Raw genomic sequence first — 27837 nt, forward strand, 5'->3', positions numbered from 1 at the left:
GGTGCGGGTGAGGGTTTAGGGGAGTGGTGAGGGGATCAGGGAGGTGCAGGTGAGGGTTTAGGGGAGTGGTGAGGGGATTAGGGAGGTCCGGATGAGGGTTTAGGGGAGTGATGAGGGGATCAGGGAGGTGCGGGTGAGGGAGTGGCATACTGAACATCCACACGTTCATTATCTCTCTCCTTTAATAGTTTTTTCTGATGTGTTTGGTTGTGCAGGAAGGACCAGAACATTCTGTCTCCAGTGAACTGTTGGTATTTGCTGCTGAACCAGGTGCGGAGGGAGAGCAAGGATCACACCACACTGAGCGATATCTATCTCAACAACATCATCCCACGCTTCGCTCAAGTCAGTGATGACTCTGTCCGCCTCTTCAAGAAGGTAAGGAGCTTCCTACTGACCTTGACGTTCCTTGGACTGTGAGATCCCGATCCTCACCATCCCCCCTTGATTTCACAGATAACCAGAACAGAGTGGGAAATCTGTAAGTCCTTTTTCTGCCCAGGACACAGTTTAAACAGGGTGTTGTGTGAATGTGAAATATAAGGGTGGCATTGGCCATGGGAAATGCAGAGTTATGGGGATAGGGTAAGGGGCTTGGTGTAGGGGGGTGGTTACTGTTTGGAGTGTCAGTGTGGATTCAGTGGGCCAATTGGCCTGTTTCCACACTGTAGGGATTCTATAATACTGTTTCCAGGATTGGAGTTTGTGTTTAAATTAGATTATTGAAAGAATTTAATTCTTATTGTTAATTCTTGCAATGTGAGCATCATTTGCCAGGCCTGTGTTTATTGCCCATCCCTAATTGCCCAGTATTATTTTTCTGTCCCTCACTCTTTCTCATGCCTGCTTCATGTGAGGAGAGTTGGAAGAGGGCTATTAAATGTCCCTGTGTTTTCCAGCTGTAGAGAGTACAAAGAAAGTACTTTGCAGTTTTTTTTTCTTTACCTCTGCCTCGTCTGGGTTAAAGTTCGAAGGTTCTGGCATCTCTCCACGACCCCACCCTGTAACTTAGCTGTCACATGTCACCTTAAACAGTGAGGGCCTGCGAGTTCACAATTAAATGGAAAACAGCCCTTCAGCTGACCCCCACTCCCCAGGAAGAGGTCACTGCAAATGATCAGGATTGGGAATTCGAGCTGATATTTTATGCTTCATCTCCCTTAGCTTCAGCCAGAGGCAACTCCCTTCATCTGACCACCCCCAGTCTGAGGGAGGTCAGATAACACCGCACAAAGCATGGGTTCAATCTGATGTTCTTCACTGTACGTGGCTCACTGCCAGTTCACGTATCCACTGAGCTGTTGTTGTGTGGAGACCATGTCTGTTAGTTGTGAGAAATGATGTGAAGGAGCAATGTGTGGTCGCTGGCAATGACGGCAGATTGCTGTCGGGAGCTCCACGTGGATTACATGCTTGTGGTGCACACGTTTCAGCTTCAGGGATCAGCCTGAAATTGGAAGTGACTTCTGGATGAGGGTGGGACTGCTGAGGCCAAGCTCCTGGCAGCACAACTCTGTAATCATCTGCAAGTGGTTTGAGGAGCTGGAATTGTTGACTATGCTATGAATAAAACACGAGTAAATTCATCATTGGAGGGATAGTAGATTGAATCAACAGTGGAAATTTAAAATGTTCCTTCACCCCCACACCCTGCTTACTGTCCAATGAAAGCCCAAGGCCTGGACATACCTGGAGGCTATGCTTCCAAGTGGACCCTGTTCCCAAACCCAAGGCAAGCAGCTATTTCCCTGGCTTTGAGATATCTGCCCTTGCAAACCAGAATTAAGAGAGCTACTGAACCTAGGAGGCTGAAGTTTGCTTTCAAAAATTCTTTACCTCAGCAAGACAATTGGTTACCTCGAGATTTGGTTACTTTCCACCAATAAATCATTTTGATGTTTACGAGTTCAGAAGGGTCCCATGAATCAGATCTCAGCGTGTGTGTGTGTGTGAGTGAGATAGTGTGTGTGTGTGTGTGCACCTACGTGAGTGTGTGGGTGTGTGTATGTTTGCGTGTGCACGCGGGCGCCTATGCGTGTGTGCTCGTGTGCGTGTGTGATCAAATATTTGTCATTACGACAATTCGAGGTTCAGGACTGTAATGGGGAATGGCAATCTCCACAATAAAAGCAAAATGCTGTAGATGCTGGAAATCTGAAACCAACAGAGAAAATGCTGGTGGCATCTGCGGAGAAACAGAATTCATGTGTTCTGAAGAGAATTGATGCTGGACTTGAAATATTAACCCAGCCTTTTCTGTGGCTGCGCCTATAAGCAGTATGAAGCACTAATATTTGTCACTTGTGCAGTCTTTCCCCTAGGCAAGGACAGCAGAGAGAATGATGATTATTGAGGATACCTGAAATGCTCATATTTTGTTCAGTCTTTAGGAATTGTCAATTTCCTTACAGTTCTCAATCCCAACTTGCCCAATATCAGTTTCTGCATGCCAAACCACCAATGTGTGCTACACTGTAGGAATGGAGAAGGCCATTCAGCCCCTCTAGCCTGTTCTGCCAATCAGTGAGATCATGGCTGATCTGTGGCTAACCCCATAAGGCTGCCTTTGACCCATATCCCTGAATATCATTGCTTAACAAAAATTTATCTGTCTCCGATTTAAAATGAACAACTCCAGCATCCATTGTCATTTGTGGAAGAGCATTCCAAACCTCCACCACACTTTGTAGAAGTGCTTCCAAACATCTCTCCTGAATTCTCTGGCCCTTTTCCCCTCATTCTAGGATATCAAACCAGTGGAACTAGTTTATCTTAGCTACCTCGTCTTTTCTAACTTCTAGAGAAAACAGGTCTAATTTGTCTAATCTCTTCATAATCCCTAAAGTCTGAGTATCATCCTTGTAAACCTGTTTTGAATTTCCTCCAGAGCCAAAAGCATCCTTCCTAAGGTGTGGTGCCCAGATATGCTCACAGTGCTCCAAGTGGGGTCTAACGAGGGTTTTGTATAACTGCAGCACATTGTCCACATTCTTACACTCCAGCTCTTCAGATATGAAAGCCAGCATCCCATTAGCCTTCTTAAATATTCTCTACACCACTTCATGGTATTTAAAGAGCTAGGCCCCTGAACCCCACAAATCTCATTGGACATCCACTGTATTTAACTTTGTGTCTTCCAAAAAATACCCTGATAGATCCATTTTCAGTTCAAAACGTATAACCTCACGCATGCTTTTATTAAAATCCATCTGCCACAGCTTTGCCCGTTCACCTAATCTATCAATATCTTGTTGTAATTTTATGCTGTTGCATAATACTTCCCAATTTTGTGTTATCAGCAAATTTGGGATATTTTACTTTTTATGCCATTATCCAAGTCATTAATGGATATGGTGAATAATTGAGGCCCCAACACCGACACCACTAGTCACATCCTGCCAATTTGATTACTTACCCATTATTCCAACTCAGTTTCCTGCCACTCAACAAATTTCTTATCTATGTCAGTAATTTCCTCACAATCCCATGAGCTTCCACTTTAGCTAACAGTCTTTTATATGGGACTTTATCAACAGCCTCCTGGAAGTCTGTATAAACAACATCCATCTATTTATCTCTGTCCACTATCTTTGTCACCTCTTCAAAAAACTCTGATGAGGTTTGTCAGACATGACCTATCCTTCATGAATCCAGGCTGACTGTCCCTGATTAATTGAAATTTTTTGAAGTGATCAGTTACTCTGTCCTTGATCATAGACTCCCAACAATTTTCCCACCACAGACGTTAGGCTAACTGCTCTGGAATTCCCTGGATTCCCTCTGTCACCCTTCTTAAAGGGGCAAAGTGACATGGGCAAAGTGACATGAGCAAATTTCTAGTCCAGAGGTACAGTTCCTGAATCCAGGAAATTCTGAAACAATTTTGACTGGGACATTGACACCCATGGATAGAAACCATCAGGTCCAGGGATTTGTTACTTTTCAGTTCCATTAATTTCCCCATTATTGATGATTTACTTAAGCTAATTTTATTTAGACCCTGTTCCTGTACCTCTGTTAATTTCTTTGGGACTTCTGCAAGCTATCCTCCTTTTCTGCTGTGAACACTGAAGCAAAATAATTGTTTAGCAATTCCCCATGGTCACGGACAATATCCCCACTCTCAGCCTTCAGTGGGCCAATGTACTCTTAAACAGCCACTTTTCCTTTACATTACTATAAAATTTGTTTTTATTGTCTTTTACATCCGCTGCAAATTTCCTTTCATAATCCTTTTTAGCCACTTGTATAAGCTTCTCTGTGGCCTTTGTTGGTCTTTATATTGTTCCATTCTGTTGGATCCGATCTTTGTCTGATTGTCAGCAGATCAGAGAGATCCATGTTCATCCTTCAGCTGCTGTTTTTCTCAAACTATTGAAATATCTGCTTGAAGTGTGTAATTCTGTCTTGAATGTTACTGTCCACTCAACCAGCCCCAAGTCAGAGACAGTAGTCAGTTTCAGGAAAAAAGAACAAATCAATTATAAAGCTGACCAAGCTTTGACCTTGGCAAATAGACCTCCTTATCAGTTGATAATTTGCGTTCTGCAGTGCCTGTGACTCTGCATTAGGAAAATCCTCCCATAGGCAGTTTGATACCTGCCATAGTGAGCTATGCATTGAGTGTTAAATGAAGGGAGGCTCTACACTGGCTTCCTAGAGCTTCAAACCATTCACACTGAAACCTGAGGCTTTGATTTGTTAAACAACCCCTCAACTCTTTAAACAAATAGGTTGCATTTATAAAATTGTTGAAACATCTCCATTAATTACATTGAAACCATTTTATGCATGATCCACCAGCAGAAATGTGATGATAATCAGACAATCTAAATTTCAGACTTGGGTGGAATGTTTGCAAATTGCAATGAAGTAAATTATAGTATATTATGCTGAAACAGCCTGCTTCATTTCACTGGAGCTCTTGCTGCGAGGATATGTGAGCGGCTCTGACCTTGAGTCTTCTATCTCAAACTGCCTCTGGCCTGTGTCCTACTCAAAGCTACAACAGTTTTTCCTGAGAAATAAGAACTTTTGAACATGTGGATGCATTGATTATTCACAAAAACATTGTAAGGTGAAGTTGTCTAATTTTCTGATTGTAAAAGGGGAAGCTCAGAACAAGGAATAGCTGACTCCTGGTTATCCAGGTACCTTCAGGCTGAACTCCCAGCTTCCAGCCTATGTTATTTTTGTTTTACAAATGCAGCCCTTGTATTTCTTGGGAAATGGTGTCCATTTTGAAACCTGTTGATGTTGGGAGCAGATCAAACACGGTAGCCCTTATGAACGTGGAGCTAGGGCTGTGTCCATGGGATTGTGCAATGGCTTGGTACACAGACCTTTGCAATATCATAGAGGTTTACACAAGTTTCAGTTGTTCCCGTCCAGTTTGATGGAGTTGACTATCTCTGAATGCTTGTTGGACATTTATTCGCAATGAGTTTGGGGCAGTTTCATCCGTGTCCCCACAGGCAGAGCTGAAAGAGAATGAGAGGAAGCTGAAGCTGACAGTAGAGCCGGAAGAGTGTGGTTGGCTTTGGGATAAAGTTGAGGGAACCTTACTGTGCTTTCCTATTGCTGTATTTCTAGTACAAGAATGTGTCTGCAGCATGAAATCTCCAGCACAATGATACCTGAAGTGAATAAAAAATGAAGTGGTATCGCTGGAGCTGAACTGTGGTATTGTGAATTCCTCTTCAGTCTCACTTGGGCTCCACTCTCCCACACACAGAAGATCATAAGACATAGGAGCAGAAACAGGCCATTCAGCCCATAGAGTTTGGTCTGCCATTTAACAAGATCACAGCTGACCTGATAATCCTCAACTCCACTTTCCTGCCTTTTCCCCAGAACCCTTGATTCCTTTAGTGATTAAAAATGTCTATCTCCGCCTTCAATGTACTTAATGACCCAGTCTTGACAACTCCCTGCAGTAAAGAATTCCACAGATTCACTACCCTCTGAAAGAAGGGATTCTTACTCATCTCTTTCTTAAAAGCATGACCCCTTATTCTAAGATTATACCGTCTGATCCTAGAGTCTTCCATAAGGATGACATTTTGTGTCATTCTCACTACTTGCCTTCCTGCCTATTATTGTACATTCACTTTTCTCATCAAAATCATTCATATATATTGTAAATATTTCCAGCTCTAGGAGTGATCCCTGTTGCAACGCACTAGCTACAGATTGCCGTCTTGAAAATCAAGATTTTGAAGGGAGATTTTTAAACGGTGATCCTAAGTTCTTTCATTCCCATAAGAGGTAACAACTTCTCCACATCTACTCGGTCAAGACCACTGAGGGTCTTAAATGATCCAGTCAAGTCGAATCCCGCCATGGCAGAGGTGGAATTTGAATTCAATAAATACGTGGAATTTAGAGTATAATGATGACCATGAATCCATTGCCGATTGTCAGAAAAACCCATCTGTTTCACTAATGTCCTTTAGGGAAGGAAACTGCCATCCTTACCTGGTCTGGTCTGCATGTGACTCCAGACCCACAGCAATGCGGTTGCCTCTTAACTGCCCTCTGGGTAATTAGGGATGGCCAATAAATGCTGCCTGGCCATTATCCCCTCATCCCGTGAATGAATTGAACAAAAAAAATCAAGTCACCTCTGACTCTTCGAAACTCCAGAAGATACAAGCCCATCTGCCCATCCTTTCCCTCATTATACAACCCACCCATTCCAGGGATTAGTTTGGGAAACCATCTTGGAACTGCTTCCAACGCATTTATAGAATCATAGAATCCCTACAGTGTGAAAGCAGGCCATTCAGCGCATCGACTCCACACTGACTCTCCGAAGAGCATCCCACCTGGGCCCACTCCCCTACCCTATCCTTATAACCCTGTATTCCCCATAGCCAATCCACCTAACCTGCACATCTTTGGACTGTGGGAGGAAACCAGAGCACCCAGAGGAAGCCCACAGGGAGAATGTGTAAACTCCACACAGCCAGCTACCCAAGGGTGGAATCGAACCCAGGTCCCACGTACTGTGAGCCACTCTGCTACCCATATATTCTGCCTTTAATAAGGACAGCAATACAGTAGTTGTTTGGTAGGACAGAACTTGAATATTGCTGAAAAAAGTGCATTTTGATGAAACTTTTAGTCTTACACCGATCAGGATAATTTGCAAGACTATCAATTCAAGTGGAAAAACAATGTTTATACTGCATGAGAGATCAAAGCTGGTTGACAAGTCACCGAAAATGAACAATGTCACATTTTCCCATGTTACACTCCACTTGCACATCTTTGCCCACTCACTTAGCCTGGCCATGTCTCTTTGTAGCCTTATTATGTCCTCTTCACAACTTACTTTCCTCCCTATCCTTGTGCGATCACCAAACATAGAACATTTCCCCCATTCAAATTATTTATATAAATTGTGAAAAGCTGAGGCTGCAGGACTGCATCATATCACTTGTTAACCTTTTGATGTGGCACTTTATCAAATATCCATCCACTGGTTCTCCTTTATACAAAGCTCATGTTGTTTCTTCAAAGAACTCTACTAGATTAGTCAAACAGGATTTTCTCTTTCTGAAAATCATGTTGACTCTGCTTGAATACATTGAATTTTCTAAGTGCCCTGCTATAGCATCTTTAATAACAGCTCCACCATTTTCCTCATGACAAATGTTAATAACTGGCCAAGAAAAATTGAAAGAACTGCTAGTGCTGGAAATCAGAAACAAAAGCAAAAACAGAAATTGCTAGAGAAAGTGAGTAGGTCTGGCAGCATCTATGGAAAGAAAGCAGAGTTAACATCCAGTGACCCTACTTCAGAACTGATTGTAGCTAGGAAATGTTTGTATTTATACAACAGATTGGGCTGGGGGAGGGGAGACGGTGAACAATAGGTAGAGATAGAGCCCAAAGAGAGGGAAAAACAGCTGGACAGACAAAAGAATGGGTAAAGAACAGTCTGGGAGAATGAATAGCTGCTAACAGAGGCTATTAGTAGCTGACAATGGGTTGTGTATGGGGATTGGGGTAAGGACATGGCCTCAGGCTCTAAAATTGTTGAATTCGATATTGAGTCCAGAAAGCTGCAGGGTCCCCAAGTGGAAAATGAGGTGCTGTACTTCCAGAGATGATAGGAACTGCAGATGCTGGAGAATCTGAGATAACAAGGTGCAGAGCTGGATGAATACAGCAGGCCAAACAGCATCAGAGGAGCAGGAAAGCTGTACTTCCAGCTTGCACTGAACTTCACTGGAGCACTGCAGCAAGCCTGAGACAGAGATGTTGGTCAGGGAGCACTGTGGTGTGTTTAAGTATCAGACAACTGGAAACTCAGAGCCATTTTTGCAGAGAGAATATAGTTGTTCTGCAAAGTGATCACTCAGTCTGCGCTTTGTTTCTCCAGTGTAGAGCAGACCACGTTGTGAGCAGCACAATAAGTGGTCTGTGGGTTTCTGCTTTTGTCCCTCTGCCTTTTGGAATGAAGGAGTTACGTGCACTATTTTCCCATCTAATGGAACCTTCCTAGAATCTAATGAATTCTAATAAATTAAAAGCAAGTGTTAAGTATCTCACCAGCCACTTCATTAAGACATGAGGATGCTATCCATCAGAATCCAGAGATTTGTCAATTCACAGTTCTAACAATTTGCTCAGTGCACATTGGCTGGTGATTATAAATTTCTTGATTTTGGCTTTCTCCTCCATTCCCTCCATTCTCCAACTCCAGCCTCAGAATTATGTCTGGGATGTTACTTATTTCTCTGTAGTGAAAATTGATGCAAAATAACTGTTCGATTCAACTGCCTCATCCTTCTTTTTCATTATTAATTCTCCGTCCTCACATTTTATAGAACCAACACTAACTCCTTTCTCTTGTAAATATTAATAGGAACTCTTACTCATACTAATTCAGCACTAATTCTGGGAAATCAATATGAAGACTAAGTGGATTTTTCATATTTATTTTGAACTTTAAACCACATTATGACACTCTTCAGCAGGAGGAACCAGAGCTCAGTTTCTGTTTTACTATTAAGTAACAACACATTTTGGAGAAATTAGTTTGGTTTTAGCTCTTAGCCATCTAATTTTAGAAACAATTTTAAATCTGTTTGTCTTGCGCACTCTATATCACACTCTGTTTATCCCTCTCACTCTCTACTGAAATCTCCCCCTCTGGCTCATATCTTGGCCTTTGTTACCTTTTTTGCTATCTCTCTCTCCCAATTGGATGAAATCAACCCTGCATTTACACTATCAGTCCAAAATGTAAGAAGATATTATTTGTAATGTTTCATTCACCACAGATGCTATGAGGTTCCAGCATTTTGTATTTTTATTTCAGATGTTCTGCATCTGAAGCATGTTGTTCTTTGTTTTAATGCCTGAAAAATCTTTGCAAGTTTCATGCAGTTCACAGAACCACAGAATTGTTACTGTGCAGGAAGAGGCTATTCAATCCATCATGCCTGCACTGATTCTATTCCCTCGTGCAAATCTCCTGCCTTTTCTCCAAATCCCTGAATGCTCTTTGTATCCAAAGAACCATCCCAGTCCCTCTTGAATACCTCAATTGAGCCTACCCCACCACATTTCTAGATAGTACATTTCATACCCTGAATACTAACTGTCTGAATAAGACACTCCATACTTTAATACCTACCTACCTCACACCCCCTACCTCTCATAATAAGATCCCGTTGTATCTCAGTTTGACCTAGACTTATGCTGGAACATTTTAGAATTAGTGTGAAGTCACTTTATCCCGTGACCAAAAGACAAGAATGCAATCGACAATCGCTTAGCTATGTGTGTGTGACTCATTCGAGCGGCTGAGATTTCCCAAAGAGATACAAGTTTAGGGTATTCTGTGGGAGGTGAGTTTTATCTCAGTGACCTGACCTAAGCTCATTCCAGACCTCCCCAGTTTATGGACCATGATACTGCAATCCTGGAAATCAGTATGGGAATTACTGAACTTTTTATAATGTATAAACCTAAAAGATTGCATAGACTGAGTGATTGTTTGTGAAATAATATCACATCTAGGTAATCCAGGAGGCTATCTGACCGACACAACTAGGATTTGCTTCCTGTGGGGTTCAGTTACTGGTGACAGTCGCTTACACTCCCCACCCTAATACCTACTCCCTTACACTCCCCACCCTAATACCTGCCCACCTTATACACCCCACCCTAATACCTGCCCACCTTACACTCCCCACCCTAATAGCTATCCACTTTACACTCCCCACCCTAATACCCACCCACCTTACACTCCCCACCTTAACACTGACCTATACTACACTGTTTACATTTCCGACAGAAACATTGGGTAGCTTGGACATTGCTTTAACCCAGTTTTCTTCCTGGTTACAGAGTAAGGAGATCGGTGGACAGCTACATGAAGATCTGATGAAAGTTTTGAATGAGTTGTACACGGTGAGTGCGATTTATCTCTTCCCACCTGTTCATAAACAGAAATCCTTCACTGTCTCTGCCACCATAATAACACCATGGCTAAATATAACACTTAGTGTCCTAGCAACCTTCACTTTGCTCATCACGAGATGGTTACGTTGGGGAATACAGGAGTGGGAAGAGGCCTTACAGCATCTGAAACCTGTTCAGTTAGTTGGCTGAATCTGAACTCCAGCTTTTATTTAATTTATTCCTTTGTGGGACATAGGCATCGCTGACTGGGTCAGCATTTATTGCTCACTCTTTGTCGCCCTTGAGAAAGTTACTTGTCTCAATCCTGTAGCCCTTAATACATTTAATTCAACAGAAATCTTTCCATTTCAGTTTTGAAAGTTTCAGTTGACCCCCAGCCTGAACAGTGTTTTAGGGGAATGGCTGTTCCTGGGAGATGCATACTGATGGACATTAGTTCATGACAGATGTGTGTTTGACTGTATTCCCTCCTGTGGGTTTCAGTCGCCTGAAGGAGTGTAAGTGGAATGCAATCAGACAGGGGCTTTTCTGAGTTGTTAAGAAATCTCTTACTGGAAGATGGGTTGGAATCTGTTTATAAAACAGTGATCAGTCTGAGAGCAGCAGTTCAAGTATATGTTCCAGTCTGACTCTTCGTTACAGTCTGGAATTTGAAACATTGACCCTCACAGAGCTGAGGGTAGCTAGGGGAAGTACGGGTATCCCAGCAGTTACAGATTCCTGTATTCAGGGAACAAGGAGGAGAATGTCCCTGCCCAGTCCCAAACATTTAAATTGTCAGGTGGGTTTAACAAAAGTGTCTTCAATGGTCAGTAAATGCCCTGGGGTTTGACACTAACCAACACGCTGTGGGGAACCTCGCCAAAGAATCCAACTTTGCTTCTTTCTCCAGTTTGGAACTTCCAATCCAGGTGGAGTGTGAACTTGCAGTTCAAACATTCTGGGCTATTGATGTTGGTGGAAAGTGAACAAACAGACATTTTGTGTCGATTGAGGTCTGCCCACCATTTCCAACATCAATCCCTAATGTTTACAAAGAGAGAAAATTGGAGTAGCCCATCAAAACTGTTCAACATGATCATGGGTGATCAACACCATCCTCCTGCACTCTCCCAACATCCCTTGACATCTTTAAACTCTAAATATTTGTTTCTGTCTTAAATATGTTCAGCAACTTTGCCCCTGAGCCTTTGTGTAGAGAAGTCCACAGGGTCACAACCCTCTGAATGAAGATATTTCTCCTCACCTCAGTCTGAGATGGACACCCCTGTTTTCTGAGGCTAACACCACCGCCCCCTGCTTTGTTCTGGAACCCCTGGCCAGGTGGAACATCATCCCTGTATCTAGTCTGTCCAGCACTGTTAGAGTTTCAATGAGATCCCCTCTCATACTTCACAACTCCAGGGAATATAGACCCAGTCAAAATAATCTCTCTCATAGGACAGTCCAGGGAATCAGTCTGGTGAATCTCTGCTGCACTCTTTCTATGACAAGTCTATCTTTTCTTAGGTAGGGAAGCCAGAACTGCACACACAACTCGAGGTGAGGTCTCATCAAGGCCCCGTACAGTGACCATAAGACTTCCTCATTCCTATACTCAAACCCTCTTGTAATAAAAGGCAACATGTCGTATGCTTTCCGAACTGCTTGCTGCAGCCAGGTGCTTACTTCCAATGGCCAGCACACAAGGACATCCACATCCTTTTATACATCAGCCTTCCTCAATCTATCACTGTTTAAACAGTATTCTACCTTTATGTTTTTCCTACTAAGTGGACAACTTCACATTTATCCATGTTATATTGCAATTGCCCTGTATTTGGCCACTCATTCAACTTGTCTAAATCACCCTGAAACCTCTTTTCATTCCCCTCACCACTCACACTTCTATCTAGTTTTGTGCCATCAGCAAACTTGGAAATATTTCACATCATTCCCTCATTCAGATTATCAATATACATGGTGAGAAGCTGGAGCCCAGGCACTGATCCCTGTGATAGCGCATCTCACATTGCCTTGCACTCTGAAAAGGCCCCATTTATTCGAACTCTCTGTTTCCTGTCTGCTAACTAATTCTCAATCCATGTCAGTATATTAACCCTGTACGCTTTGATTTTGCGCACTACCCTCATAAGTGGAACTTTATCAAAAGTTTTCTGAAAAATCCAAATACATCATATCCACTGGTTTTCCCTCATCTATTCTATTAGACACATACTCAAAAAAAAACTATAGTGGGTTTGTCAAACATGCTTTTCCTATCATATTTCCCATTTGTGTAATCCTGGTGGTACCTTTGAAGTACCTTGTCTCACCCTTTGTAGTAGACTCCAGCATTTTCCCTTTTGCTGATATTAGAATAGAATAGGATATTCTTTATTGTCATGTGTACTGCAGTACAGAATTACAGGCATACAGTAAAAAGTTTTACAATGTTGCCTCTTATGGCACCATCTTTGGTACAAGTACCTGGGTACAGGTCTTGGATACAAAAGAGGAATGATAAAAGAAAAGTGGTTGCATTCCTTTTCAGTGTATAAACAGTAAGTTAGAAATAAGACTTAGTTGAAGAATTGACTTCACAGTCAGATAAAAAAAATCAAATAAACATGACATTGCAGTAGCTCAGAGAGGGACTTCCACACGTGGTCTGGCCACCTGTGTCCTCCAGCTAACCAGCCTGTAATTCCTGGTTTTCTCCCTCCCTCTTTTTTTTTTAAAACAGTTTGCCACCCTCTAATCTGCTGGGACTGTTTCAGAATCTATGGACTTTTGAAAGATGACACCAACGTTTCCAGTGTTCCCATGGCCACCCCCTTTAGTACGCTGGGACGTAGATTATCAGGCCCTGGGGATTTATCAGCTTTCAATTCAATGATTTTCGACAACACAATTTTTTTTTTACTAATTTCCTTCAATTCCTTTCCCAAAAGACCCTTGCTTCCCTGGCAATTCTGGAAAGTTACTTTTGTTGTCTTCTGGAAGACTGAACCAAAGTTTTTTTTTAACTATTCTGCCGTTTCCCTCTTCTCTGTTATCATTTCTCCCATTTCAGTCTGTAAGGGGACTACATTTGTCTTCACAAACCTTTTCCTTTTCACATCCATATAGAGACTCTTGGATTCCACTTTTCTGTTCCTTCACATTTACTGTCAAAAGCAATGTGGTTGACTCTTAACTAACCTCTGTACAATTGAGATGGGCAGTAAATGCAGACCTAGCCACTGATGCCCTCATCTCATGAACAATTTGTTTAAAAAACAGAGAATGAAGCTCCTCCCACCTTTGAGAAATTTTCGTTCCAACAGAACTGAGCCACAGCACCTGACAAGAAAGAAGGTCATTTTGAGATCTCCAGCTTAGGCAGTTATTTAGACTGGTCATTAGTTTCTGATCATGCCTTAATCAGGTAGTGGTGTGTAGGAAGTGGCTGGACAGCAGAAGGCTTTTTATGCATTGCCCACCTAAAAAAAATACGCTTGATTACTACAATCAGAGCAAATGCAGGATAGCAAACAGGAGCTTCCCAATGCCTCGGTGTTGTGCAGTCTCTGAGTCATTTAGTAGAGAGGCAGACAGGATCCGTTTGAAGTTTGAACAAAGAGGTTATAATGTCAAGGCTTCACTCTTTAATGAGGTGTTCGGCAGCAGCTGAAAGGCAGTAGAAAATAAGTCACTCAGCAAGTCTACATCATCCTTGAGGCAGTGACTTTGAGGTTGCATGGTCATGTAATTAATGGCTGCTGTGGAAAGATGACTCCAGACTTAGTCATGAAAGCAGCTAGAGAGTAGATCCAGTTATCTCTGTCAGACTAATAATGGTCTGATAACTCCAAACATGGCCGCCTGTTGGTCACGTAAGCCTCTCCAATGGACTGTTGTGGAGGAGGGGCAGAATTCTCTTTCCAACAACACAAGCAGACCATTCAGTCCGTCATTACACATCGATATTTATTCTTCCCAGGCAAAGTTTTCCCAATCCCTTGTGTCTCCTTCATTTATTCTTCCTTCTAAGTCTGTCTAATCAATGTCTAGATGTTGGCACGACATTGTTAGAATCATGACTTTGCTTTTCACACATTTGTTAATTTACTTCCAGAGTTACACTGCTTTGATCCGGACCCTTCGTCACTGCAAAATATTGTTTCTGTTGATTCTGTCCCGTTCTGTTACAGTTTCAAACAGCCCTATCAGATCACCCTTTAATCTCTGCCGTTCTAATGTAAACAATCCTAATTTAGTGCCACTTTGCTCTCCACTCCCTTCCCCTAACCTTCAACAACCAACTAGTCAATACGGGATACTTATCTTCATTAGCCAGTGTGATGAAGGGTCTAGGCCCGAAACGTCAGCCTCTCTGCTCCTATGATGCTGCTTGGCCTGCTGTGTTCATCCAGCCCTGCACCGTGTTGTCTCGGATTCTCCAGCATCTGCAGTTCCTACTATCTCTGTAGAATTTAGAAGCTTGTTACAATTTCATAAAAATTAGCTGGGCCACAGATGGAATACTGTGTGCAGTTCTGGTCGACACGCCATCAGAAAGATGTGATTACACTGGAGAGGGTGCAGAGGAGATTCACCAGGATGTTGCCTGGGATGAAAAGCCTCAGTTATGAGGAGAGACTGGATAGGCTGGGTTTGTTTTCCTTGGAGCAGTGGAGGCTGAGGGGGGATCTGATTGAGCTATACAACATTATGAGAGGCGTAGACAGAGTAAATCGTGAGAATCTTTTCCCCATGGCAGATATGTGTGAGACCAGAGGGCATATGGTTAAGTTGAGGAGAAAGTGGTTGAGACGAGATTTGAGAAAGAATCTTTTTCATCCAGAGGGTGGTAGAAATATGGAACGTGCTGCCTGAGAGGGTGGTAGAGGCAGGTACTGTGGCAACATTTAGGAAGCATCTGGATGAGCACTTGAAATGCCAGGGCATAGTAGGCTATGGACCAAATGCAGGTAAATGGGATTAGTGTAATTTGGTGTTTGTTGGTCAGCGTAGACATGGTGGGCCAAAAGGCCTCTTTCTATGACTCGATGTCCTAGAGGTTGTCAGGAGTTTGAGGAGTGGAATTGATGCTGTGATACTGTGAGTTCAATGACTGTTGATGCTGTGGTCCGCATTCAGCCATTGCTGCATGTAATTGGTCAAAATAAAGTATTACATCAGCATTCCTGACATTATATAGACCACTGGGACTTTACCACAGCAAGGCCAAATAGAGAATCACCTTTCTGTGTCTGGATTGGGATCTGCAGCTGTCTGGATCTCAATTGTTTTTCTGGTTTGATTTGGCAAGAATTAGTTGATCGTGCATGACATAGGTTGGTCAGTGAAAAATGAAGATATAAGGAAGGATAAATATTCTGAAATTTTGCTGGATTAACTTTGGGAACCAGAAAATATTCCTGTGGAATTTTTGTTCAGGAGATTAAATGGATAAATAGAATCTAAAACAGGCAAGCATGTAAATAGGCAGTGAGAGAAAGAGATTGATAGATCAGAAGTCTGTCATAGAACAAGAGTGGACCATTCAGCCCCTCAAGTCTGCTCTGCTATTCTAGATCATGGCTGATCATGAACCTCAGTGTCATATTCCTTTGCTGTCGATTGGTTGGATAAGGAATTGTACCTAGCCATGTCTGACTTCAATCTGGACTGTCCGGAAGGTGCCCCATTGTCAGTAAGTTTGCTTCTGTTAGTATACCCTTTCATTAAAAACTTCAAACAGGCGCCTCTTGTCTCCCTTTGGAAGGCTTATAGACACATCACGATGGTGATGGCTTCAGAGGATTTGAAACCTTTAATAGATCCTTGTCTAACATCTGGCACTGGCTTCCGTGAGCTGTCTCACATTAGCCTTCATTATAGTGGCTCTGCAATAAGGGAGCCAGATTTCTGTGGGGATATGTGTGATTGTGTAAACTAGTGGCTAGACTGCTCTTGGGTCTTGGTCTCACTCCAACTAATCTAAGAAGAGAACCAAATATCTGCTGAGGTCACAATTCTGTTTTGAAGTGCCTGAGCTCATGGTCAGAGTGTCCTGCGCTGGGCTATTTTGAGTGCGGTTCCACCTTGTTTGTGATATTTTAATTGTTTTTTTCTGGTCGCCTCTTGGGAACAGAAATGACTGAAAAATTTCTGCCGGCCCCTTTCCACAAAAAGGAAGCAGCCTTTTGGCCACAGCCTGTTGCATTGTCGCAGATGAAAACTTATTTTTTGTTTTTCTAATATTTAGCCCTGGGTTATCTTCAGTTCCTCTTTCATTGCCCCAGCTCTGAAGCAGCTCCATATTTTATGGGTTGGAAAGTGTGAAGGTGGGCTCAGTCTAAACGCCTGAATCCTGTCACAGGCTCTATCACAGCATGAGCTCCAGAAGCAGAGCCTGCACCAGTCTGTGTACCTGTCTTCAGGATAGGGCTGTCTCTTAGCAAATAAATCTCCTGTCTTCCCTCTCCACTCTCAGTCAGCCCAGCTCCAAATCCCTGCGGCAACAAACTGCACGCCTTGTACTTCAAATCTTTTTCTGTCCCGGGAACCTCTACTGGAATGTAGAACCACGAGGAGGCCAATCAGCCCCTCTCACATGCTGTGCCAATTCAGTTAGACCTCAGCTGACCTGTGACTGACTCCATATACCCAGCTTTGACCCAGATCGTTTAATATCTTTAAACATCAGAAACGTATCAATCTCACATAATCATCTTCACCATTGATCTAACATCAACTGCTGCTTCTGGAAGAGGATTCAAAATTCCTGTCACGCTGTGTGATGTGTTCATCTGAAATGTCTGGCTCTATAGTTTAGATTGTGTTCCCTATCCTAGAGTGCACTGGAAATATTACACTGCTATATACCTGATCTCATCAAAACATTACAGAATTGTAGCATTGCAGCTGGAAGGAATTCAGCCCATTCTGATTGGCCCAGCTTTCTAAGGAAGCATTGTGATTTTGCAGCATTCTTCCAATAATCCTGCACATTGTTTCTCTACCAATGACCATCTATCCCCCAGGGGCAGGGTGGTGAGGTACCCATTTATTAGAAGAATTAGAATCCCAACAGTGTGGAAACAGACCATTCAGCCCAACATGTCCACACCAACTCTCTGAAGAGCATCCCACCCAGATTCACCACCCTACCCTATCACCATCATCCTGCTTTCCCATGGTTAATCCACCTAACCTGCACATCTTTGGACTGTGGGAGGAGACCGGAGCACCTGGAGGGAGCCCATACAGACACAGGGAGAATGTGCAAACTCCACACAAACTGTCGCCCGAGGCTGGGATTGAACCCGGGTCCCTGGCGCTGTGAGGCAGCAGTGCTAACCACTGAGCCACCATGCCACCCATAAAGCAGAAAAGCATGCCTGCTTCTCACACTCCCTAGAATTAAGTTCAAGGCAGGAGGGCTCATTACCAAACTTCCTGGCCCAGCACCAGTTGAGACCTCTCAGTGGCCAGTTGAAGAGATTTTAAGGGTCTCAGTTCTATACCAACTGCAATGAGCCTCTCGCCCTGTGCTGTTCCCGACTGGTCACCCTGTTTGGCCAGCTGGTCACCTCAGTGGTAACGTGGGGGGTCACTGTCTCAACAAGGGCTACTGGTGAGAGAATATCCTAAATATGGGAATGCTGAAACTTCCAGTCTCTCATGAATGTGTTATTCACACATATGCCTTTGAGTGGCTGCATGAATCCTTCAGCCTGACCAAGGCGATTTTCCCAGTAGGTTCCCAGAATGGTGTGAGGTTTAAAAAGGTGCAAATAATTGCAGAACTTTGTGGTTTGTTGCTTTTCTGCGACTGTTCCCCATGTGAGTGACTGTTGCCAGTGACCTTTGTAAATACAGCGCATGGTAATGGGCGAGGTCACACTGGAAGCTCACAAACCTATCAATTTCAGGGTGGCACAGACGATGGATGGAAGAAAGGATTCTCACAGTTTTGTGTTTCTGGAATAGGGTGGTACAGAGTGGAATATCATAGCCCAGCTAGCTTGTGGGTTAATGCATTGTTGATCTGAGGCTTGGGGCAGAACCAATAACCCTGGGTTAGATTTCCACGTACTACAGTTCTGGGATCATGCTCTCATTGTCGAAGGAGACTCTGTGATCTCAGCCTGACTCCTGCCCTGATTACTGTCTATTATTGGAGAGTGTGACTGTTTGTGCTCTGTTGAGAAGAAAGCAGGATAAGGGTTTCGATGCTCTGGTTTCCTCCCACAGTCCAAAGATTTTAAAGTGAGAGGGAAAAGATTTAAGAAGGATCTGAGGGGCAACTTCTTCACACAGAGAGTGGTGCATATATAGAAAGGGCTGCCAGAGAAAGTGGTTGAGGCAGGTACAATAGCAACATGTTAAAAATATTTGGATAAGTACATGGATGGGAAGGGTTTAGAGGGATATGGACCAAATGTGGGCAATTGGAACTAGCTGAGTGGGCACCTTGGTCAGCATGGACCAGTTTGGGCAGAAGGGCCTGTCTCCATGCTGTATTAGTCTGTGACTCTTTACGACTCTATGTGCAGGTTAGGTGGATTGGCCATGCTAACTTGCCTATAGTGTCCAGGGATGTGTAGGTAAAGTGGATTAGCTCTTAGTTTAATTGGGCAGTGCTGCATGCATTAGAGAATTTCCCCTGGTTAGGCACCAGTGGGTGTTTGGAGATCTATGGAACTGAACTGGAGCAAGAGTGTTAATGAGCACAGGATACAGAGGGTGAAAACTGTCAATAATTGACCATTTGTTGACTGACGATTGTAGTTTTACTTAACTTTCCCTTTTACACGGCCGTTGTGTCAGATTAATGCAGTGTGGATGGTGACCTCTTGAAAATAGACATTAACCTGATCTAGTTTTCTAGACTATTACAACCCAGCCATCTAATTAAAGACATATTCCACCAAGACACAGTTACTCAATCTCCTAAATTGTTTTGGTTTCTCTCTGCAGAGATATAATTTAAAATTTGTCTCAATGCAATTTCTCAAAAATGCAATAATTCCATGTACTTTTTCTCACAATGACGGAGGTTCCCAGTTTAATCTCTCTAAAACTGCTCAATACCTGGGAGTTTAATTCCCTGAGTTGCAATATATTTAGTGCAGAACGAGAGCTGAGTTTCTGACTGTGACCTATTACAGCGCAGTTATTAACCTGTTTATGTGAACTGAATTTCAATGATAAGTTGAAATAGGTCAACCAGCTCACTCGAGATAGTTTGGTGCAAAGTTTAGTAGGGTTTGATATACATAACTGCGATCCGTATGAACTTCAACTATCCTTCAAACTGACTGCCCTGCCTGTTCTGAATGCTTGCTTTGTTAGGAACTGCATCATTTGACAATGTTATTTCATAGAATCATAGAATCCCTACAGTTTCAAAGCAGGCCATTTGGCCCATCGAGTCCACACCGACTTTCTGAACAGCATCTCACCCAGACCCAAGCTCCTACCCAATCCTGGTAACCTAATCTACCTAACCTGCACATTTTTGGACTGTGAGAGAAAACCAGAGCACCCAAAGGAAACCCACAACAGACACAGAGAGAATGTGGAATCGAACTCAGGTCCCTGGTGCTGTGAGGCAGCAGTGCTAACCACTGAGCCACCTTGCTGCCACGCATTGTGGAGAATGAGTGAGGATTTGACCCCCAAACAGTGGATATATCTTCTGATGGGAAGTAGAAACTGATATTTGCCTGTTGCAGAGTAACACTGAGAGGACTTGTAGAAGATCAGCTTTTATTAAGTTATTTTGTGCTGGGGGAGGTGATGGCTGAGTGGTGCTATTGCTAGACTGTTTGTTCAGAGACCCAAGTAATGTTCTAGGGACCCAGGTTCAATTCCTGTTATAGCAGATGGTGGAATTTGAATTCAATAAAAAATGTGGAATTAAGGGTCATGGTTGATTGTTTTAAAAATCCTTCTGGTTCACTAACGTCCTTCATGGAAGAAAACGACCATCCTTACCTGGTCTGGCCTACATATTACTCCAGACCCACAGCAATGCTGTTGACTCCTAACTGCCCTGTGGACAATTAGGAATGGGCAATGAATGCCAGCCCAGCCAGGGCACCCACATGCTGTGAATAGATAAAAAGGAACCTGCTTTCCATGCGCCATTCTAGTGAAGAACTGCCGCAGGGTTGCCAACTCTCCATGATTGGCCTGGAGTCTCCAGGATTTGAAGATTAATCTCCAGGACATGGCTGCATGCAACCCAGGAGTAAAATCACAGGGAGATTAACAGGAGTTGGTTTTTAATTCATTTTCTTAGAACATTTCTCTTTATCAGATATATTAAAAAATTGGAAATGATATGGGGGAGGCAGAAAAGCGGTTTGGCTGACAGTCAAGTATCATCCAATAAGGTCATGAGTCCTTTGGCTTTCTGATTTGTGTAGGAAGGCAGAGACTCATGAGTTTTGGCCAACCAATGACTGCAGGGTGGGGCAAGTCATGTGATGAAATATGGATCCTCTATGAATACATTTCATCACAGTTGACCACTGGACATGGTGACAGGCCCAAGGAAAATAACTTACTGTGACTAGTCCACCAGGTGTGGACTGGTACGAAACATCTCCTTGTGTCCCCAACATAGAACAGATTCCGGCCTCTCACCCAGTTACAGGCCCTAGGGCACGCCCACAGCTAAGGCCCTCCCCTTCCTCTTCAGCTACAGACCCTAGAGCCTGCACCCCAAACCACCTTCCAAGTTAGAGACCTGGGGTCTCCCCACCCACCTCCTCCAAGCCAGAGGCCCCAGGCCCTTCCCCTGCTGCCTGTGCAGTGGAGAAACTGCACAAAAGCTTGTCAGCAGAAAGTACAGCTGCACTCCCATGGCATCTGGCGCCAAATTGTGGAAGAGATTCTCCCTGGAAAGGTGCCAAAAGCACACATTAACATAGTTGTCAGCACTTGTCTGAACAGCAACGTTTTGCAATAGTGAGATCTGTCATGTGTAGTTTTTTTTTAATGTTTCAGTCAAATTAGTTGCTTTAGTGAGCAGATGTTCATCCAAGGCAGAATTCCTTAAGCAAACTGTCTCGGTATATTGAGCACACATGAGAGGCCAGTGTAATCCCACACTTGCAATGGTGAGCCCTGGGCAAGGGACAGATCATTCAAATCGAAGCCAAGCTTTTCAGAGTTGGCAGCAGCTGTTCCTCACCCAGAGGAAATCTGCAATTCTCTCCTCCAGAGCTATCGGAATGTGGGGGTCAATTAAACATTTCCATAAACATTGGTGAAGAATGTAAAGGTTATGGAGCTTGGTGGGAAGAGAATGTGGGCTGAATGGTCTCCCTTTTCTATACATCCACCCCCCCACTTCGTCTTTACACGGAGAACAAATTGTGCAACTTGCTTATCACACCAGCCCCGAGTTCACTGAATGTAATGAATGATCCAACACTATTTCCTCCACAGCAATTTCCCATCCCTGACCTCGTGTCACAATGACTCTAATATCACCACCAAGCTGAATGTAGAGGAAGCTTTACTGTGTATCTAACCATGCTGTCACTGTGCTGGGAGTGTTTGATGTGGACAGTGTAGAGGGAGCTTTACTCTGTATCTAACCCCATGCTGTCCCTGCCCTGGGAGTATTTTTATATTCATTTGCAGGATGAGGGTGTCACTGGCCAGGCCAGCATTTATTGCCCATCCCTAATTGCCCAGAGGGCAGTTAAGAGTCAACCATATTGCTGTGGGTCTGGAGTCACATGTAGGCCAGACCAGGTAAAGATGGCAGTTTCCTTCCCTAAAGGACATTAGTGAACCAGATGGGTTTTTCTGACAATCGACAATAGATCCATGGTCATTGTTAGACTCTTTAATTCCAGATATTTATTGAATTCAGAATCCACCATCTGCTTTGGCAGGATTCATACCTGGGTCACCAGAACATTTTTGGGTCTCTGGGTTAACAGTCGAACAATAATAACACAAAGCCATTGCCTAGTCTTTGAAGATAATTGTAGACGTTCCATTTCTAAACGTTCATGTGTGTTGAAGGTGAATTTCGCTGTTAATGGGACAGGGTTATGACTGAGTGTCACTGCTTACCAGGTTATGAAGACCTACCATATGTACAATGCTGACTGTATCAGTGCGGAGGGCAAGCTGAAGGAGGCCGAGAAACAGGAAGAGAAACAGATTGGCCGCTCGGTGAAGCAGGATGACCGGATGCTTGGCCGTTCCCCAGACCCAGCAGCAAATGTACGATTCGAGGAGAAGCACCAGAGACGGAGCTCCGTCCGAAAGATTGAGAAAATGAAGGAGAAGGTTTGGCATTTTAAAATCTTCTCCACTTCTTTCTCTCCCTCACTCCCCCCTTTACTTGCTGTCCTGATTTCTCTTGGTATCATCTCAGTGGCTGTTAAAATCCTGAGAGAATTCCGACAGCGATTGTGAACCAACTGTCCAGTCATAGAGTCATACACCATGAAATCTTCGGCCCCACTCATCCATGCAGACCAGCTTTTCTAAACTAAATTAGTCCCATTCCCCTGCATTTGGCCCGTCTTTGCTGCACCGTTTTCAGTTCAATAACATCCTTCCTAAAGCAGGATGACCAAAACTATACACAGTACTCCAAAAGTGGCCTCACCAATTCCTTGTACAGCCATAACATAACATCCCAACTCCTATAATCAATGTTGTGACTGATGAAGGCAAGCGTACCAAACGCTGTCTTCACCATCCTGTCTACCTTCAAGAAACTGTGTACCTGATCCCCTAGGTCTTTCATTTCGACAACACTCCCCAGTCCTTGCCCCTCCAAATGCATGTAAATCCTGTCTCTCAAAATCCCCTCCAACAACTTACCTACTATTGACATCAGACTCACCGCTCTATAGTTCCCCCGCTTTTCCTTTCTTAAATAGAGGCAGAACATTATCCACCCCCCAGTCCTCCGGCACCTCACCCATGGCAGTCAATGATACAAATACCTGTTCTAGGGGCCTCGCAATTTCTTCCCTAGCTTCCCACAATGTCCTGGGATACACTTGATCAGGTCGAAGGAATTCAACTACCCTTATGCATTTTAAGACCTCCAGCTACTATAATGTGGACATTTTTCAAGACATCACTATTTTTATTTCACCAAGTTCTCTAGCCACATCTTTCTCCAACGTAAATACTGACACGAAATATTCATTCAGGATCTCGCCCATCTCCTGTGGTTCCACACAAAAGCAGTTTCATTGATTTTTAAGGTGCCCTAATCTCTCCCTAGTTTCTATTTTGCTCTTAATGTACTTGGGGAATTTCTTTGGATTCTCCTTAACCTTATCTGCCAAAGATATCTCATGCGTCCTTTTGCCCTCCTGATTCCCCCCCTAAGTGTACTCCTATGCTCCCATACTACTCAAGGGATTCACTTGATCCCAGCAGTCACATGCCTCCTTTTTCTTCACCAGAGCCTCAATATCTTTATTCATCCTAGTGTTCTCTACTTCTACCAGCCTTGCCCTTCACTCTAACAGGAACATACTGTCTCTGAACTCTCATTATCTCACTTTTGAAAGCCTCCCACTTGCCAGTCATCCCTTTACCTGCGAACAGCCTCCCCAAATCAACTTTTGAAAGTTCTTGTCTAACCACATTAAAATTGGCCTTGTTCCAATTTAGAGCTTTAACTTTTAAACAAGACCTATCCTGTTCTATAACTATTTTAAAACTAAGAGAATTATGATCACTGATCCCACTGACATCTCAGTCACTTACCCTGTCATATTTCCCAAGAGAGGTCAAGTTTTGCACCTTCTCTGGTAGGTACATCCACATACTGCATAAGAAAATTTTCTTGAATACACTTAACAAATTCATCCCCATCCAAGCTCTTAACACCATGGCAGTCCCAGTCTATGTTTGGAAAGTTAAAATCCCCTGCTATTTCAACCCTATTATTCTTACAGATGTCTGAGATCTCCTAACATTTTTGCTCCTCAATTTCCCACTGACTATTGGGGTCTCTAATACATTCCCATCAAGGCGATCACCCCCTTCTTATTTCTCAATTCCCGTATAGCTTCACCTCAGGCATATCCTCTCTCAGTACCGCTGTGATGTTTTCCCTAATCAAAAATGCTACTCCCCCTCCTCTCTTGCACCCCCTCCTCCCCACTTTGATCCTTCCAAGAGCATCTATATCCTAGAACATTAAGCTGCCAGTCCTGTCCCTCCCTCAGCCATGTTTCTGTAATTGCTATGATATCCTAGTTCCATGTTCCCAACATTCCCATCTGCCTTACCTGTTAGGCCTCTTGCATTGAAATAAATGCAGTTTAATTTATCAGTCTTCCCTCGTTCCAGGCTTGTTTGTTTAACTTGCTCTCTTTAACTTCTGGACCAGCTTCAACTTTCTCTCCTTTCTCACCACTGCGTCGGGTCCAACGCCCCCTGCCAGACTAGTCTAAACCACCCATCCCGCCCCCCATCGTAGCTCTAGTAAATCTCCCCCCAGGATATTTGTCACCCTGCTGTTCAGGTGCAACCCGTCCTCTTGTATTTGTCACCTCTGCCCTGGAAGTGATTCCGATTATCCAAAACCTGAATCCTTGCCCTTATCCAGCTCCTTACTATCTGCACTTTCTGCTCAATGACCAGGGGTGGGGGAAGGAACCCTGGCTGATTTCTCCTGACTCCTCAGTAACTGAAACCACTTCCATCTTCTGAACATGCAGTGGATCAGGGCCCTTGACCATTCTGCAGTTTCATTTGCCACAGTGAGAGACCTGTACAAATCCAGACAGTCAATTGGAACTGGTCGTCACTGACTGTCTCACACAGGCTGAATCTAATCCCACCAGTTTCAACCTTGCAAAGCCCTGGTTCCTGTTCCTCAGCCTGTACTGTTGTTTGATGCTTAAACACGAGTGTTTTGATTTTAAAAATATATTTAGTCTTTCACACCTATGTGTTAGAGGAAATCTAACACTTTATTGTTGCTGATTTTTCCCAGCGTCAGGCAAAATACACAGAGAACAAACTCAAGGCTATGAAGGCAAGAAATGAGTACATTCTGGCACTGGAAGCCACCAACAGCTCTGTCTTCAAGTATTACATCCACGATCTGAACGACCTACTTGATGTGAGCACGTTTTCTGTCCTCAGCCTGTCAGCTCTGGGCTTCATTTCTTCAAAGGGACTACACAGGTTAAATTATGGGAACAGTTTGGACTCCCTTAGAGGCCACAATCTAATAAAGGTGTTTATGAGAGTGAAGCGATTTGATAGGGCAGGTACAGAGAAACTGGGAGGAGTCCTGAACAAGGTGCAGAACCATCAAGTTAACGGTGATGCCAGGAAGCACTTCCTCACCCAGAGAGAAGTGTCAACCTGGAACTCTCTCTCTGTCTCTCTCTCTCTCTCTCTCTCTCGCTGTCTCCACCAGAGAAGGTGTTGAAGCTGGACACTGAGATTGAGCGGATTTAGCTGATTAATGGGATGAAGGATTCGATTGCAAAGGTTAGAGGGAATTAGGATTCAAATCAACCAAGATCTAATGGCTGCCTCCTGTCCCTACTTTCTGAAAGACCCAGATGTTGAATTGTATCATAGCTTGAAAACAGTTATTGTGTGTTAATGATTTCAGAAGAGTGAGAAAAGCAGAGCCTGAGATTCCCTGCCTGCTCTACTTGTGCACACTCATCAAATTAGTCACTTCATCATTATCTTGTTACTGCTTGAATGGGGTTGCATGGGATTCATGGGAATCAGAGGCAAACTCCACAGAAAGGCCATTCAGCCTACCATGCCCTGCTAAGTCAATGGAAGAACAATCCACTTAGTCCCACTCCCTTGTTATTTCCTCAGAGTGCTCTCTCTGTTTTCATTAAAGCATTTATCCATTTTTTTTTCTCTCAAATAATAATTGAATCTGCTTCTTCCAGTCTTTTAAAAAATGAGTTCCTAGGTCCCAACAACTCACTACGTCAATAGTGTTTACTCATGTTGTCTCTGGTTCTTTTACCAATTGCCTTAAATCTGTGTCCTTGGGTCAGAACCTGTTCGCAGCTGTAACCCTTTCTTCTCATTTACTGGCTCAAAGCTGTTGGTATTAAATATTCTTTTGAGCCTGAACTCCTTGAAGGAGGGCATTGTTATGGTGCGGTGGCAGTGTCCCTATCTCTGAGCCAAGAGTCCCAGATTCAAGTCCCATCCCTTCCAGAGGTGTGTAATAATATCTCTGAACAAAAACCAAAAGAACTGGGGATGCTGTAAGTCAGAAACAAAAATAGAAATTTCTGGAAAAGCTCTGCAGGTCTGGTAGCATTTGTGAGGAGAAATCAGAGTTAACATTTCAGATCGAGTGACCCTTCCTCGGAACACTTGAAGCAATTGGAAAATTGGAATAAGGAGAGGACAAAGGTGACAGCAGTCTTGGTGTGTGAGAGTCACAGCCGAGTTTTGCTTCATAGTTTGAAAATTGCAACATGTGCAAGAGTTGTGATTTTGATAGGGGGGAGCATTCTAATTTTTGCTGTTGGTTTTAGTGCTGTGACCTCGGCTACCATGCCAGTCTGAACCGGGCAATGAGGACATTTCTGTCAGCAGAGATTAACGTTGAGCAGTCTAAGCACGAAGGGCTAGAAATCATTGAAAATGCAATTGACAATCTGGACGCGAGCAACGACAAGCAGCGGCTTATGGAGTTGTACCACACCGTGTTCTGTCTGCCACCAAAATTTGATTTCCAGTCACACATGGGGGATGGGGTAAGTATAACTCTTTGAAATTCCAGGGTCTGATGTGTTATCCAGCACAGTTAGAAGGTAACGTGATTGTATGATGTTCTTAATCCAGATTGTCAATTTTTTTTCTCATTAACTTGACAGACCTGTCCCTACCAGTACTGTACTCCAGTGTTATACAGCGACAGACCTGTCCTCACCCGGTACTGTACTCCAGTGTTACACAGCGACAGACCTGTCCCCACTGGTACTGTACCCCAGTGTTATACAGGGATAGACCTGTCCCCACCAATACTGTACCCCAGTGTTATACAGTGAGAGACCTGTCCCCACCGGTACTGTACACCAGTGTTATACAGTGACAGACCTGTCCCCACCGGTACAGAACCCCAGTGTTAAACAGTGACAGACCTGTCCCCGCCAATACTGTACCCCAGTGTTAAACAGTGACAGACCTGTCCCCACCAGTACGTACCCCAGTGTAACACAGTGACAGACTTGCCCCCACTGGTACTGTATCCCAGTGTAACACAGTGACAGACCTGTCCCCATTGGTACTGTACCCCAGTGTAATACAGGGATAGACCTGTCCCCACCAATACTGTACCCCAGTGTTATACAGTGACAGACCTGTCCCCCATCGATACTGTACCCCAGTGTTGTGCAGTGACAGACCTGTCCCCACCGGTAC

The 27837-nt window shown here is 43.7% G+C and overlaps 1 protein-coding gene across 2 annotated transcripts in view; it reads left to right on the plus strand.

The window, feature by feature from the left end:
* The window catches only part of srgap2 (SLIT-ROBO Rho GTPase activating protein 2), a 98616-nt gene that overhangs the window by 10246 nt on the left and 60533 nt on the right, over positions 1 to 27837 (plus strand). For both annotated transcript variants that reach the window (XM_048612088.1, XM_048612089.1), the window contains exons 2-6: positions 216 to 378; positions 10366 to 10428; positions 22516 to 22731; positions 25415 to 25543; positions 26949 to 27170. In XM_048612088.1, coding sequence (XP_048468045.1) covers positions 216 to 378; positions 10366 to 10428; positions 22516 to 22731; positions 25415 to 25543; positions 26949 to 27170 — 793 coding nt within the window. The remainder of the gene's footprint in view (positions 1 to 215; positions 379 to 10365; positions 10429 to 22515; positions 22732 to 25414; positions 25544 to 26948; positions 27171 to 27837) is intronic.

Source organism: Rhincodon typus, chromosome 25 (genome assembly GCF_021869965.1).
Source record: "Rhincodon typus isolate 14 chromosome 25, sRhiTyp1.1, whole genome shotgun sequence".
NCBI lineage: Eukaryota > Metazoa > Chordata > Chondrichthyes > Orectolobiformes > Rhincodontidae > Rhincodon > Rhincodon typus.